This window comes from Podarcis bocagei, assembly GCF_964188305.1.
Source record: "Podarcis bocagei genome assembly, chromosome: 18".
Taxonomy (NCBI): Eukaryota; Metazoa; Chordata; class Lepidosauria; order Squamata; family Lacertidae; genus Podarcis; species Podarcis bocagei.
In genome coordinates, this window is record NC_138144.1 from 7,944,400 (window position 1) to 7,959,794 (window position 15,395).

Here is a 15,395-nt window from a genome sequence, read left to right on the forward strand (position 1 = left end):
GAGTCCGTTCCACTGTCAAAGAGCTCTTGCCATCAGAAAGTTCTTCCTAAATTTAGTCGGACTCTCCTTTCCCGTCATAGGAATCCACTGGTTTGGGCTTGGCCTCTGGAGCAAGGGGAAAACGACTAGTTCTCACTCAGCTATGGAAGGAGCCACACCCAGGAAGGTGGAAGGAGTTTCTGCTACAGGCCAGGCATGTCTCCAGATAAGCCACACACAGTACATCTACCTGGAGGGAGCCTTGTATGTTTAGCCTGGAAAAAAGGAGACAGAAAGGAGATATGAGAGCCATCTTCAAATATCTGAAGGGTTGCCACATGGAAGATGGTGCAAGCTTGTTTTCTCCTGCTCTGGAAGGTGGAACCTGAACAAATGGTTTCAAGTGTGATGGCCTGGGACTGGGCTCGGACTCGGAAAAAGAGGAGACTCAGTCTGCACTGGATCCTTTGCCTCAGGCATCACCAGAACCCTTTTCAATGGGTCTTCTTTCTGAGAAGAGCTGCTTTTGGGTCTGCAATCACAAGGACTAGAAACCTGACGCGTGCGGTTTTATTTTTATAAAATGAAAGCTGCTGAATACCGCAGCCACTTCCGCATCCCGTAACTTTTCCGCGCTCCCCAAAGAATAGCTGTGTACAAATAAATATCCCTGCTGACAGATCTGTAGGGAAACTTGAGAAATTATAATGATATCCTTCTGCTTCCTGTCCTCCCACGTTGATAGGCACATTGACAGACACATCAGCACGGAAGAGGCTTTAAATGTGCTTTTAGGATTACGTGCAAAGATTCTCTCCAGTGTATTGGAATGGGGGGGGGGGTCTAAACAAATCCAAAAGCTCGTACCTCCAAATGCATTTCCCCCTGGTTGCGCTGTCAGTGGGGAGCGGGGGGGGGGTGTCGGTCCGTGGATCAGGTCTGTGACAGAAGCGCCTTTCATTCTCCCGAAAATGCGCTCCCATGACATCACGATTTGTGAAGGGGCCTGCCAGGAAGTGCATAAAAGGCATGGAGGAAAGAGACAACTTTGCCAAGCATGGAGAATGGAAATGATCCCCTCAGTTGGACGTAATGTCAGCAGCTGCTGGAGAGATGTTTTCTGGGAATCAACGAGTAAGGACCACTTGGGCCAGGGCAATCCTAGGATTGGAAAAGGTTGAAACCCTCTGCTTTATGCAATTCTCTGGGTGTATCATGGATTGTTTTGTACTTGCTTTGAAGAATTTCTGATTAGCAAAGCTGATGGGTTTCCTTTTATTGTAGCTTTTGTGCACCCAATTGCTTCAAGCTGCGCAACATTAATATCTGCCACAAAGGGAGGTAAAGGTAAAGGGACCCCTGACTGTTAGGTCCAGTCGTGGCCGACTCTGGGGTTGCGACGCTCATCTGTCTTTACTGGCCAAGGGAGCCGGCGTACAGCTTCCGGGTCATGTGGCCAGCAGGACTAAGCCGCTTCTGGCGAACCAGAGCAGCGCACGGAAACGCTGTTTACCTTCCCGCCGAAGCAGTACCTATTTATCTAATTGCATTTTGACGTGCTTTTGAACTGCTAGGTTGGCAGGAGCAGGACCGAGCAACGGGAGCTCACCCCATCGCGGGGATTCGAACCGCCAACCTTCTGATCAGCAAGCCCTAAGCTCTGTGGTTTAGACCACAGCACCACCTGCATCCCCGTAAAGTAACATAACATTATATATAATAAAACTGTAATCGTCATATCAAAAAATTGCAAAGCACAGTTCCTGGTGGCAATAACATATCCTATTACTTTTAACCTTCTATATGTTTTTATTGTTGTAAAGTCCAAAGATTGTCAAGTCCAACAATTACAATGTACAGTTCCTGTTGGCAATGCCACTTCAGTGCCAGTTCCTGTTGGCAAAGCCATCTTCCTTCTGCCTCGCCCTATGTCTTAAAAGTGTAACAAACAAACTTGCCTTCTGCATAGTCCTATGTCTTGAGAGTGTCACAAACAGAACTTCTTAGTAACAACACGGCAGCTAATGTTACACCCTTGTCTCGCCCATTGGGCTTCCATTCCCAACAGCAAGGGCTTGTAGACAGGCTGGCTGGGCTCCCTCGCCCGCTTGCTTGCCTCGGCCCCTGGCACCCAGCACCCCCTGGCCAGCCCCAGAGGCACCATTCGCCTGCGGGGCTTGTAGCCAGGGCTGCTGCAACAAGCACTCACGCAAGCCCTTGGGAGTCAGAGATGCAAGAGGGCATCAGAGGAGGGAGGGAAGGGAAGAGGGTCAGAGTCCAGTGTTGCCCGCGACACTCCTGACCACCATTCAAGGCACCCCAGGGTGCCACGGCACAGTGGTTGAAAACCACTGGCATAAAAGCATATGCATATTCAAGCATAGGTCCATCTTCTTAAATGGGCAGAATAATAATAATAATAATAATAATAATAATAATAATAATAATAATAATAAATTTTATTTATACCCCGTCCTCCCCAGCCAAGACTGGGCTCAGGGCGGCTAACAACCAATAATAAAAACAAGTTGATTAAAATTCAGCATTAAAACATTAGAACATTACAATAAGCCTATTATTATTATTAGTATTATTATTAGTATTATTATTATTACAGTCAGAGCTGAAATCAGTGCTCTCTCTCTCTCTCTCTCTCTCTCTCTCTCTCTCTCTCTCTCTCTCTCTCTCTCTCCCCCCCCCCCCAGCCTGCAATCGCCTGCATCCAACCTAAGACTATGGATCCTTATCACATTCTTTGTTCTCTGCGGCTTCCAGAGAAAAACTAACAGGCAACTCCCTTCAAGATGGAGATTTGCTACTGAATACCTGAATCACATGATCTAAAGCAAAACACTACGGGAGAGCTAGCCGAGAACATCGGCTGTTAATCATCAACCTGTTAGAGCTTCAGTGGAATTTTCCAGTTTCCCTTTAGCAATACACGTACAGGCATTCAGTTCGCAATGAAACAATTAACACTCCCTCTTAACACCACAGGAAGAGCGGGCCGCCCTTGCCAGAAGTCTGAACTGACCACGTGCAGAACGGCTTTTGAAATCGGGCTGAAGGCCATGTGCGCTCGTGGGGCCCCTGGGTTGCGCAGATCCCTGGCTGCCTTGGAGGACATATCTAATACATATCCTAGGTGGATTGAGGTAGGTGGCTGAGGTCATGAGGTCACAAAGACCTCTGGGCAAATGTCCTGGGGAGGCTTTTACTCATCAGGCAGCCCTGGTGCTCTGGGGGAAGTCCAGCCATCTGTGCTTCAACACCAAGAGCTTGGCCTGTTCCACTTGCCTGGCCGCGGTTTCATGGATGATCCAGTAGGAACTACCACATTGATGCTCCCACTGCCCAGAAAAGACCTTTAGACAGACCCACCTATGATCTATGCAAGAATGCACCTAATATCTCTTCAACCTCCTGTTCATCTGGTCGCAGGGATCTCTGTCCTGCTCCTCTGCATCCCTTCCAATGATGCCTTAATCCGCGCAGTGTACAACCACAATGGCATCAGCCAAGATTTTGATGCCCTGCCTTCCCATTTTGGACCTTCTCTCCACCGCGAAGGTCTTCTGGGTCACCTTGTGGAAGCCAAGCCAGCCAACGCCTGCCAACCCATCGACACCCCGCCGCCGGCCAACAGCTCCTCCACTGCCTTCATCGCTCTCATCCAAAGGTACGACTGCCCCTTCACCACTAAGGTCCTTCACGCCCAGCGAGCCGGGTACCATGCCGCCATCGTGCACAACGTTGACTCGCAGGCTCTGGTGACCATGTTGGGTGAGAACGAGGCCGTGAAGGAGTCGGTCAGCATCCCTTCCTTGTTCATCAGCGAGTCGGCTTCCACCCAGCTCAGAAGGATCTTCCATTATGACCAAACCGCTTACATCATCCTCGTCCCTGAATGCCATTGGCTGTCCTGCTGGGATGCTGAGCCCAACTGCCAATCACATCCTCAAAGGTTTAGGCAAGGCCTCCTGAAGCAGACATTCCCTTGCCTGCCGACGCGCTGCCACTTGTTCAACGGCATCCATTACCTCCTGTTTGGCCTCACCCTGGTCATCTGGGTGGTGGCCTTGTATGTCCTCTGCTGCTTTTAATGACTTTGGGGTTCGGAAGCCAGCATGCAGCTAGACAGATGTTCCTCAAGGCACTTTATTCGGCGAACTTGCAAAATTAATACATTGTCCACAAATGAGATCTTCTGAGGCTTCTTCTCCCTCACTTCCCCCCATTCTCTGAATGGCTCTTTGTCAACCTGGTGGCCTCCAGATCACCTCCCACTAGCCACACCAAACAGTCATTTTGGACCACATCTCTCATCAGTCCCACAAAACATAGTCATTTTGGAAATCTCCCATCAGCCTTCCCGCAAACTGTTCCATCATCCTACAATCTTCCCATTCTTATACTTTGAGGCATCTCTCTCTCTCTCTCTCTCTCTCTCTCTCTCTCTCTCTCTCTGTGTGTGTGTGTGTGTGTTGATCACAGAGAATTCTAAGAATTAACTTATGTTCTTCTGTCATTCTAGTTGCCTTGCCTCAAAAAGGATATGGTAGAGTTGGGAAAAGGGTAGCCAAAATGATCCATGAGTTGGAGTAACCACTGATGGAGAAGTTTGGAAGAGAGATTCCCACTCTCCAGTTACAGAGTTAAGCACATTGGCAATTGCTCCCAGCACATTTAAACCTGGATAGATTTACATCTGTCCTCACCCACCTTTAAACAAATGCTCCCCACGAAAATACCTATGCTAGATTAAATCACAGACACTTCACTATGCAAATAAGTGAACGCTTTACTCACAGAGCTTCAGAAATAACAGCGAACAAGTCTCTATTGGTTGGCCTTAAAAAAAAGAAGAGAAAAAGAAAAGAAAAGGTTCCAAACAACTTACAAAGAAAAGTAATTTGTTTCCTTACGAAAAGGATCAGGCAATCTTTGGGTTGGCAAAGATGCAGGCTGCAAAAACTCCCTTTGGGAGAGAACCAGTTCACTTGGTTTTTCTCGAAGCTGGGAGCCATTCCCTCATGGCTCCTTGCTTGTTCCAGGAAGCACAAAAAGAGAAGGGGGGGGGAGAGAGGTGGGGCAGAGCCTGCTGAGAGCCTGCTAAGCCATACCTACCATGGCAACTTGGGCTTACGGCTCAGGTTAACACTTTCATGCATGCACACGTGAGTCAATAACTGTGCATTACAACAATAACCCTACAGGGAAAGGTAAGGGATAGCTCAGTTGATAGAGTATGAGACTCTTAATCTCAGGGTCTTGGGGGTTCGAACCCCATGTTGGGCAAAATATTCCTGCAATGCAGGGGGTAGGAATAGATCTTGGGTCTCCAGCTGTTTTTGGACTACAAATCCCATCATCCCTGACCTAGGGATGATGGGAGTTGTGGTCCAAAAAAGAGATGGGAGACCCCAGTCTGTGGTCCCATGATATGATCATTGGGGGTTTTTTAGCTTTAGATTTTATTTTGTCTAAGTGAGTAAGCGGTGGTTGGAGAAATTGAATAGGAAGAAGTTTTCCTCCCTCTTAACGTCAGGAGCCCTTAACACCCAACGCAGCTGAATGCTGAAAGGTTTCGGGACAGATAAAATACAACGCTTCTTCACCCAGCACATACAGAATTAGGAGAGCCGACTTGGATGGCTTCAAAGCAGGATTAGATAAATTCACGGAGGACGATAAGGCTATCGGTGGATGCTAGCTGTGACAGCTATTGGCTGCCTCCAGGGTCAGAGGCAACCTTTCTCTGAACACACATCATTGAATACCAGATGGCAGCAGCAGAATGCTGCTGTACTCATGTCCTGTTTGTGGGCATCGTGGGGGGCGGGGGCGGGGGAGGAATGCACCAATGAAGTAGAATGACAGATACAGTGGTACCTCGGGTTACATACGCTTCAGATTACAGACTCCGCTAACCGAGAAATAGTGCTTCAGGTTAAGAACTTTGCTTCAGGATGAGAACAGAAATCGTGCTCCGGCGGCGCGGCAGCAGCAGGAGGCCCCATAGGCATAGCTGTCAATTGTCCCTTATTTGGTGGGAAAGTCCCTTATCCCAGTGCCGTGTCCTCCCGCTGCTGTCCCTTATTGATGATGTCCCTTAAATTTCCCAGGTTTCAAAGGAAGCAGCTCCTCTCCCTCCCTCCCTGCCGGCCAGGGAGGAGGGAGGCTCCAACTGTGTTGCTTGGCTGCCTTGCTCACCCAATAAGGAGTCTAAGAACGACTGGGGGGTGGAGCTTGCATGCCTTGTGCCAATCAAATCGGCCGCATTGCCTGGGGACTCACCTTTGCTCAGCGCTTCCCAGCGGAGAGGTGACGGTGGTTTTCCTTGCTGCATCCCCTTTGCCGGGTTGCTGCGCTGTGGGAACCACCACTTGAGGCTTCGTTTGGCTGCTGGCTGGGCTTTCTGCCTTTGGCTCGGAGGGGCTCAGAAGTCGGACATACCTGTGCTCCGAAAATCCTTTATTTTGGCTGCTGATCCCTTATTTTCAAGGCTGCTGGTGCTTATTTTCAAATCTGTAAGTTGACAGCTATGCCCATAGGCTAAAGTGGTGCTTCAGGTTAAGAACAGTTTCAGGTTAAGAACGGACCTTCGGAATGAATTAAGTACTTAACCCGAGGTACCACTGTATTTTTTAGAGTTAGAAGGGAGTCAGAGGGTCATCTAGTCCAACCCCCTGCCATCCTTATCTTTTGACAGGACGGGCTTTAGCAGCCAGGTTTCCACAACACACAATGTGTGCTGGTCCCATGGGTTACCCGAGAGGCAAGGTCCAAGTCCTGTCTGTAGTTGAAGGTGCAACGTGGAGGCAGTCCATAGTAGCTGAAGCTGGGTGCAGGGCTGGGAGTCGGGTGAAGTCAGGAACAGGCTTGCAAGCAGGGAGCCAGGGCGGGTCAGGAGCTCAGGCAGGAAAGCAGGACAGGGTTCAGGCAGGAACTAGCAACCAACAATGTTGCTCCTGCAACTTGGGACTGGGGCTGGCCGGCTTTTATCTGCCCCGAGGCACAGGGTGGCCCCGGTCCACAGGTGACTTGCCTCTCCTGGCCTGGAGGCGAGCCCTCCTCGTGCGGGAACTTAGTTCCCTCCGCCTCTCTGCCCTGAGCCTCTGCAGCTCAGGAGAGGATGGAGAGTTACCAGACCCAGAGGCCACCTCAGCTTCCTCTGACGGGGCTGAGAGTGGAGCACCTGCAGGCAACGGGTCCTCCATCACCTCCGGAGCCAGAGCAGACTCAGCTGATGCCTGCATCTGAGGACCCAGCACAGGACCCTTCAGGCTCATGCCCCAACCCCGGCTCAGCTGGTTCTGGAGGCAGGGAATTCTGTGCAGGCTGGGATCCCTCGGGTTTAGCATCCGAGTCCGAATCCCAGGCCAACACAGAATGAGGAATTGTGAATGCTACGCAATATTAACTTAACTGTCAGGTGCAGAGTTTTCCTTGAGAGCCAGAATGGTGCGGTGGTTAAGAGCGATGGACTCGTAATCTGGTGAACTGGGTTCGCGTCTCCGCTCCTCCACATGCAGCTGCTGGGCCAGTCACACTTCTCGGAAGTCTCTCAGCCTCACTCACCTCACAGAGTGTTGTGGGAGAGGAAGGGAAAGGAGATTGTTAGCCGCTTTGTGACTCCTTAAAGGTAAAGGGACCCCTGACCATCAGGTCCAGTCGTGGCCGACTCTGGGGTTGCGGTGCTCATCTCGCTTTATTGGCCGAGGGAGCCGGCGTACAGCTACCGGGTCATGTGGCCAGCATGACTAAGCCGCTTCTGGCGAACCAGAGCAGCGCATGGAAACGCCGTTTACCTTCCCGCCGGAGCGGTACCTATTTATCTACTTGCACTTTGACGTGCTTTCGAACTGCTAGGTTGGCAGGAGCAGGGACCGAGCAGCGGGAGCTCACTCCGTCGCAGGGATTCGAACCACCAACCTTCTGATCGGCAAGCCCTAGGCTCTGTGGTTTAGACCACAGTGCCACCCGCGTCCCTTTGAGACTCCTTAGGGTAGTGGTAAAGCGGGATATCAAATCCAAACTCTTCTTCTTTTTCTTCTGTGTGAATTCACTGCACAGAACCCTACTGGAATCTTGTATATAGGCCAATAAAGGTTTGAGAATGAGTGGGATTTTGGAGTTGTGAGGGACCCCACGGGTCATCTAGTCCAACCCCCTGCAATGCAGGAATCCCTGCGAAAGCAGCTGTGATGGCCTGGGAATCCGATTCAGAGGGTGAACCGGAGGAATCCCAGCCGGCACAGGAGTCCCCGCCTCCAGGGCCGGCTGAACTGGGGCAAGGCCTAGATGCTGAGGAGCCTGCACCTGTGCCAGATCCTCAGGGGCAGGCACCAGGTGAGACCATTCTGGCCCCAGAGGTGCTGGAGGACTCAGTGGCTACAGGTGAGCCTCCCCCGGGGCCCAGTAACCCTTCGGCCTCTCCTGAACTGCAGAGGCTTAGGGCAGAGAGGCGAAGGGAACTGGTCTCTCCCAGGAGGAGTGCTCGCCTTAAGGCCAGGAGAGGCGGGTCTCCTGGGGGCCGGGACCGCCCCTGGCCTCAGAGAAGATAAAGGCCAGTGAGCCCGGTCCCAGGTTGCGGAAGCAACGTCGTTGATGAGCTGTTTCGGCCAGCATCCAGTCCTGTTTCCCCCAGTGTTCCTGTCCCTGCCCGGCTTCCTGCTTCGGACCTCACCTCGCTCCTTGTGAACTGTTTCCAGCCCAGTGACCCAGGACCGGACTTTGACTACGCCAACGGTAACCTTCCCTCCGGGACCAGCACAGTAGCCCTGACAGGTGGCCGCCCAACCTCTGCTTACAAGCCTCCAAGGAAGGCAGCGTCCACCACCTCCGGAGGAAATACTTTATTTTTCACAAATTAAGATAGGAGTCAAGGGGACCTACAACATAAGATTATGCTACAGAGATGCAGGGAAAAAATTATGTAAAAAGCATAAAAGGAGCATGAGGATATGGAAATTTCATTCTAAACAGCTGCCTTGTTGGGTTGCATGACCCTTTTCACCTGTGGAGGGAGTCCGTTCCACCACAAAATAGCTCTTACTGTTTGAAGCCATGGATTCAAAGGCCAGGGAAAGAGTTTCCAACAAAACACCAGGAAGGACTTTCTGATAGTAAGCCGAAGAATCACTGTTCGCCTGAAAAGTGAGCAGGATACTCACCCCCCTCTGCCAAGAGACCAATCAACCAATCAACTTATTTTCGAAGACCCCTGCCCCTAACCGCACCCACGCAGCGCTGCAGTGTGGGGATAGATGAGGGGGGAAATCCCAGCCAGCCAATCACAAGAGATGACAAAAACAAATAAATCCCTACTCGCCTATGGCGACCAGCTAATCTCACCCAGGGAGACCAGCTCATCTTACACTGAATGCTGGGAGAGAGAGGGCAATTGTGCTGGGTTGGGGTGTGTGTCTTAATCTAGAAGTGGTTTCACCCCCCCCCCACTTCCTATTGATCCCACAAATGAACAAGAGATGGCGGGTGGGGGGGGCAGGATTCTCAATGCACAATCTGTACCACCCCCCATCGCACTGGCTCCAAAGCCTCATCTGTTTGTTGTCTCTTGCTTTCTAACGTCTCTTCTTCCTCCCTGCCCTCCCCCCACCCCCAAAATATCCATCCTTTGGCCCATTGATCCAAGATAGTTTCCTGTGCATTCAAATAAGGTCCTTTATATTCCCCTTCTGTTGCTTCCCTACAGAATCACTTTCTCTCCCCCCCCCTCCCCACCCCCCACCTCCGCGTTTAAATGATTTTGTTTTTAACCTATGCTTGCGCCTGAGCCTGATAACTTCTATGGACAGGATCGATAGTCCTCAGAACTGATAGAAAATTAGGCAGGTTTAATAAACTTCATCCATGGCTTCCTCTCGCCGCCGTATATCAAACAAGAAAACAAATATATCGACTCGCCATCCCTTAGAATAGCACTTATAAGTCACGCCGGTGCAATATTCCTATCATTAAAAATGGTGATGAGAAGCTGAGTTTAAAAGATGGGAAGGCAAAGGAACCTGAGACGTGACCTTGAAGGAGAAAATTCAAAGGCAGGTTGCAAAAGGAGCCAGCTAGCCCCTTCCGTGGTAGTCCTGTAGGTTCCCCAGACAAGGAGGTTTCAGCCTACAAACTTTTGGGGGGCACTAGCTCCCTTGGTTCCATAGTTCCCCCTACCCCATAAAAAAAACATTATTCAGAGTAATGGTTTTGCATGGCCCACTAGGGGAGATAACGACACAATGGAATTCCAAAAGAGTAACTATTAATTGCACATTTGCTCTTCGTCCAATTAAAACAATTTAGTTTAATTAATTCAACGGAATCAATTAACTTGGTCCAGCGATACCAGCTTCTTGGAGCCTGGAAGACATTTACACCTTCAGCGTCGCCTGCTGCCCCCTTGGGCTCTTGTCACCCAAACCTGGTAATCCCACCACCCACTTTGAGAACCACTTGGCATCCTGACCATTCTCTCTCACCCTTTGAGAGCCAGCGTAGTGTAGTGGTTAAGAGCGGTAGACTCGTAATCTGGTGAACCGGGTTCGCTTCCTCGCTCCTCCACCTGCAGCTGCTGGGTGACCTTGGGCCAGTCACACTTCTCTGAAGTCTCTCAGCCCCACTCACCTCACAGAGTGTTTGTTGTGGGGAAGGAAGGGAAAGGAGATTGTTAGCTGCTTTGAGACTCCTTAGGGTAAGGTTACCAGATTTATTTCAATTAATCCGGGGACACAATCAATCAATCAATCAATCAATCAATACTACATGTTCGGGACGTTGATGCAGCAGTGATGGTGGTGGCAGAGAGGCGGCCACCGCCTTGACCTCAACCGCCATGTTTCCCCTTCCTCCGAGTCTTCTATGTCCTTTCTCCAATGGAATACTGAGGAAGAAATGGTAAAATCTGCAATGATAAAATGGGCACAAGATATAGGATATAATATTATGTTTGCTGACTGGGAGAAGTTGTGGACCACCAGGATTAAATTTACGGCATGTATTGCCCTAAGAGAGAATATTATGAAAATGATGTACAGGTGGTACATGACTCCAGTCAAGCTTGCAAAAATATATCAATTGCCCGATAACAAATGTTGGAAATGTAAAGAAATTGAAGGTACATTCTTTCATCTTTGGTGGATGTGCCCAAGGATCAGGGCTTTCTGGGAAATGATATATAATGAACTGAAAAAGGTATTTAAATATACTTTCCCGAAGAAACCAGAGGCCTTTCTCCTGGGCATAGTTGGCCAACTGGTGTTAAAGAAGGATAGAACTTTTTTTATGTATGCTACAGCAGCAGCAAGAATTCTCATTGCAAAGCATTGGAAGACACAAGACCTACCCACCTTGGAAGAATGGCAGATGCAACTAATAGACTATATGGAGATGGCGGAAATGACTGGCAGAATCCGAGACCAGGGAGAAGAGTTGGTGGAAGAAGATTGGAGGAAATTTAAAACTTATTTGCAGAAATATTGTAAAATTTGTGAATGTTGATGACATTGAAATGAATTGCAGGGGTTCCAGCAACAAGGTAAAAGGTAATATTGGACTAATAATAGATAAACTAATAGGACATGAACTTGCTGAACCAATTTCTAAAAGGGATACAAAAATGGGAGATGCGAGGAAGTCAGGAAAATAAGTTAACTAAAGATGAGAAATTAAGAAAGAGGGAATTTTTGTTTTCTTTTATATGTGTTTTTTCTTTTTCTTTTTTGTGTTTAATGTCTGTATTTTTGTATTTTGTAATTTTGTATCTTTTTTGGTTTTGTATTTTTCTAAACTTTTCTATTGTTAAAACCTAATAAAATATTCTATGTCCTTTCTCCATGAGCCTGGGCAGCCCCTGAGTTGCTGGTTCTTTGGTGGTGGTGGGTCAGCGGTGCGCGCTGGGTCAGGCATGGAAGGTGGAGAAGGAGAGCCGAGAGCGGTGGTGGTGGTGAGGCTCAGGCAGCGCGATGCCTCCCTTCCCATTGGAGCAGCCCCAATCCCATTCCTACTTGCGTGCAAGCAGGAGGGGGCGGGGATCCCTCAGCTGGGAAGGAAGGCTTCCCCACTTGCCGGAGAGATCCCTGCCCCCTCCTGCTTGCATGCAAGCTCTGATAGGCAGCGTGAAGCCTCCCTTCACAGCTTAGTTTCTGGGGTCAGGGAAGGTGGAGGCTGTTACCTCATACGCAGGTCTGAGAGGGGTACAAAGGGTGTACCACCAAAGAGGTATTCAAAAGAGTTTGCTAACTTAGCTGTTGCATGCGTTACAATTGTTAACAACTCAAGACAGGTTGAAGCTGTGTCTAAGTCAGAGACAAAGACACAACAGGGAGTTACTAAGCTTAACACTACATTCCCTAGCCAAGGTAATGCAGATGCACTCATTCCTTGGAAGACAGACAACCAGAGAGGTACACTGGGGAAACCAGTGGCGGGTCGTTCCAAGGGTGGAACTGAAACAATAGGGGAGTGTTATATGTATAACAACTGTTTGTTTTCTTCTCTGGATCACGCTTTGCTCGCAATGCACATTGATACTTTTGGGGGAGTGTGTTACGGAAAAGCAGCAATGCGGGAGCGAGCTGCAGCTGGCTGGAAAGCAAAACAGGATGTGAATGTTTGGGACTGTACCGTGGGAACAATGGGACAGTCTATTCACTGTGCTGAGCACAGGATTTAGCTCAGAGTGTCATTTGACCTGTACAGGAAGTACAAGAGGTGGAGTTTGTCTCTCTGCTGTTGGAGTTTGAAGAGTGCAGACGTGTTTCTCTGTACTGCTGCAAAGACAGAAATAAAGACATGTAAATAGATTTCTGTCTATCTCTTTCCCCTCCCTGGGGGAAGCAGGGAGGAGTGGTGTGTCCCTCTCACGCTGAGTGGGATTGCCGATCGTGACCTAGCCTGGATCCTGCCGGGGAAACGCAGACAGGGAGGTCAACCAGGAGATTAAGCCGAGTGCCTGGAGCATGGCCAGTTCCTCTGATAAGGCTTAATATCCGGCAGAGGCAACCCGGAAGCTGCACCTTCGAGCCCCTGCACCACCGTCATATGGGGGCTTCGGAGCAGTTCCTGAAGCCAGCCAGAGCCAACTGCTCTGGGCTGCTGTGTTTCCTGGGGACATTAGATGAAATCCGGGGACATTCCGAGGATGGAATTTGTCCGGGGACTTATTCGCAAATCCGGGGACTGTCCCTGGGAAACGGGGACGACTGGTAGCCCTACCTTAGAGTAGTGATAAAGTGGGAGATCAAATTCAAACTCTTCTTATTCTTTCTCCAGACCTCTCAGGGCCTCCGTGAGAATGGTGATGCTTTGAGGAGCTGGAATGGCTTTGCTGGGTGGAGGAGATAACCACCTCCTGGACATGTCTCGGTCTGCCTTTACAGTGGTACCTCGGGTTAAGTACTTAATTCTTCTGGAGGTCCGTACTTAACCTGAAACTGTTCTTAACCTGAAGCACCCCTTTAGCTAATGGTGCCTCCTGCTGCTGCCGTGCCGCCGGAGCCCGATTTATGTTCTCATCCTGAAGCAAAGTTCTCAACCTGAGGTACTATTTCTGGGTTAGCGGAGTCTGTAACCTGAAGCGTATGTAACCCGAGGTACCACTGTACGTGGAAGAAAGAGACAGCAGAGGAGGATGGCCAAGATGGTGAAGGGTCTGGAAACCGAGCCTGATGAGGAACAGTCGAAGGAGCTAGGTATGTTTAGCCTGGAAAAGAGGAGACTGAAAGGAGATATGAGAGCCATCTTCCAATATATCAAGGGCTACCAAGCAGAAGAGGGAATAAGCTTGTCTTCTCTTCTGGAGGGTAGGACTTGAATCAGTGGCTTCAAGTTGCACAGAAGAAGATTCTGACTCAATATCAGGAAGGGCTTTCTGACAGTACGAGTTGTTTTGACAGTGGAACAGACTGTTGATTTCAAGCCTTTATCAGGAGAAAACTGGCCACTCTCCAGGCACCTGGCTTGATCTCCGGTTGACCTCCCTGTCTGCGTTTCCCGGCAGGATACAGGCTAGGTTGCGATCGGCGATCCTCCTCAGCGTGAGAAGGACACACCACTCTTCCCTGCTCCCCCAGGGAGGGGAAAGAGATAGACAGAAATGTATTTACATGTCTTTATTTCTGTCCTTGCAGCGTTACAGAAAACACGTCTGCTCTCCTCAAACTCCAACAGCCGAGAGAGTAAAACTCCTCCTTCTGTACTTCCTGTACAGCTCATATTACACTCTGAGCTAATTCCGGTGCTCCGCACTGTGATTAGACCGTCCCTCTGTTTCCCACGGAACAGTCCCAACATTCCCATCATGTTTTGCTTTCCAGCCAGCTGCAGCTCGCTGCCGCATTGCTTCTATATCGTAACACAGACTCCCTCAGAAGCTTTGTGGCCTTGCCTTCCTCTCCCTTTTAAAAATAAAAATGTATTGATATGAACATATGCAAACAGTGGCGTAGCGTGGGGGGTGCAGGGGGGGCCGGCCGCACCGGGCGCAACATCTGGGGGTTAGGGGGCGCAAATCCACGGGTTAGGGGGCACAAATCCACAGGTTAGGGGTGCAAATCCACGGGTTAGGGGGCACAAATGACTTGCCTTGCCCCGGGTGCTGACAACCCACGCTACGCCACTGTATGCAAAAAAGAGTAAAAGTTTTAAAAAGTGTAACTGATAAAAATGCACGCAGAAATAGAAAAAAGAAAGCGAGGATCCGAGGAGGAGGAAAAGCAAATGAGAACACGTGACAGCATTCAACAACCACATATTAAAGGCAAAAGGGGGGTGAGGTCACTCTCTTGTCGATGAATCCTCTGTACATGTTTATCTGTAGAACAGGGGGTTTCGTGAGTTGTTCAAATGAGTTAACGTAGGAGGAAACACATATCCCACGTCGAATAAAAAAGATCTGCTTTTAACAAACCATTCAGGACTCTCTGTTTACGAGTCAAATGTTCGGACAGTGCCACCCCTCCCAGGAAGGAGTCGATTTGGACTTCCAAGGGGAAGCCAACCTGACAATCTGGCTGTAGCAAGAAGCGTAAACACAAAGAGGTTTATTATGCACGATGGACGAGTTGGTACCAGGGCCAGGGCCAGGGCCAGGGCCAGTGCTGGGTCTAGGGATAATACCTCTAGGGTGGTATTGGAGAAAGTATCAAAAGTTGGGGTCCAGAATCTCTGAACTAAGCAACAGCCCCACCACATATGAAATACTGTTCCGGTGGGACACGGATGGCACTGTAGTCTAAACCACTGAGCTTCTTGGGCTTGCCGATCAGAAGGTCGGCGGTTCTAATCCCCGCGATGAAGTGAGCTCCTGTTGCTCTGTCCCAGCTCCTGCCAACCTAGCTGTTCGAAAGCACACCATGGCAAGTAGATAAATAGGTACCGCTGTGGCGGGAAGGTAAACTGCATTT

At 49.6% G+C, this 15,395-nt stretch overlaps 1 protein-coding gene across 1 annotated transcript; it reads left to right on the forward strand.

Moving 5' to 3' along the window:
• Positions 1-3,049: 3,049 nt before the first annotated feature.
• Positions 3,050-4,180, forward strand: LOC308577669 (E3 ubiquitin-protein ligase RNF167-like). The gene has a single exon (XM_081178059.1). The coding sequence runs from the start codon at positions 3,363-3,365 to the stop codon at positions 4,080-4,082; it is 720 nt and encodes a 239-aa protein (XP_081034185.1). The 5' UTR covers positions 3,050-3,362; the 3' UTR covers positions 4,083-4,180.
• The last annotated feature ends 11,215 nt before the right edge of the window (positions 4,181-15,395 follow it).

Coding starts and splice junctions, on each gene's coding strand:
- LOC308577669 (XM_081178059.1), top strand. CDS start 3,363: ATGATCTATGCAAGAATGCACCTAATATCTCTTCAACCTCCTGTTCAT.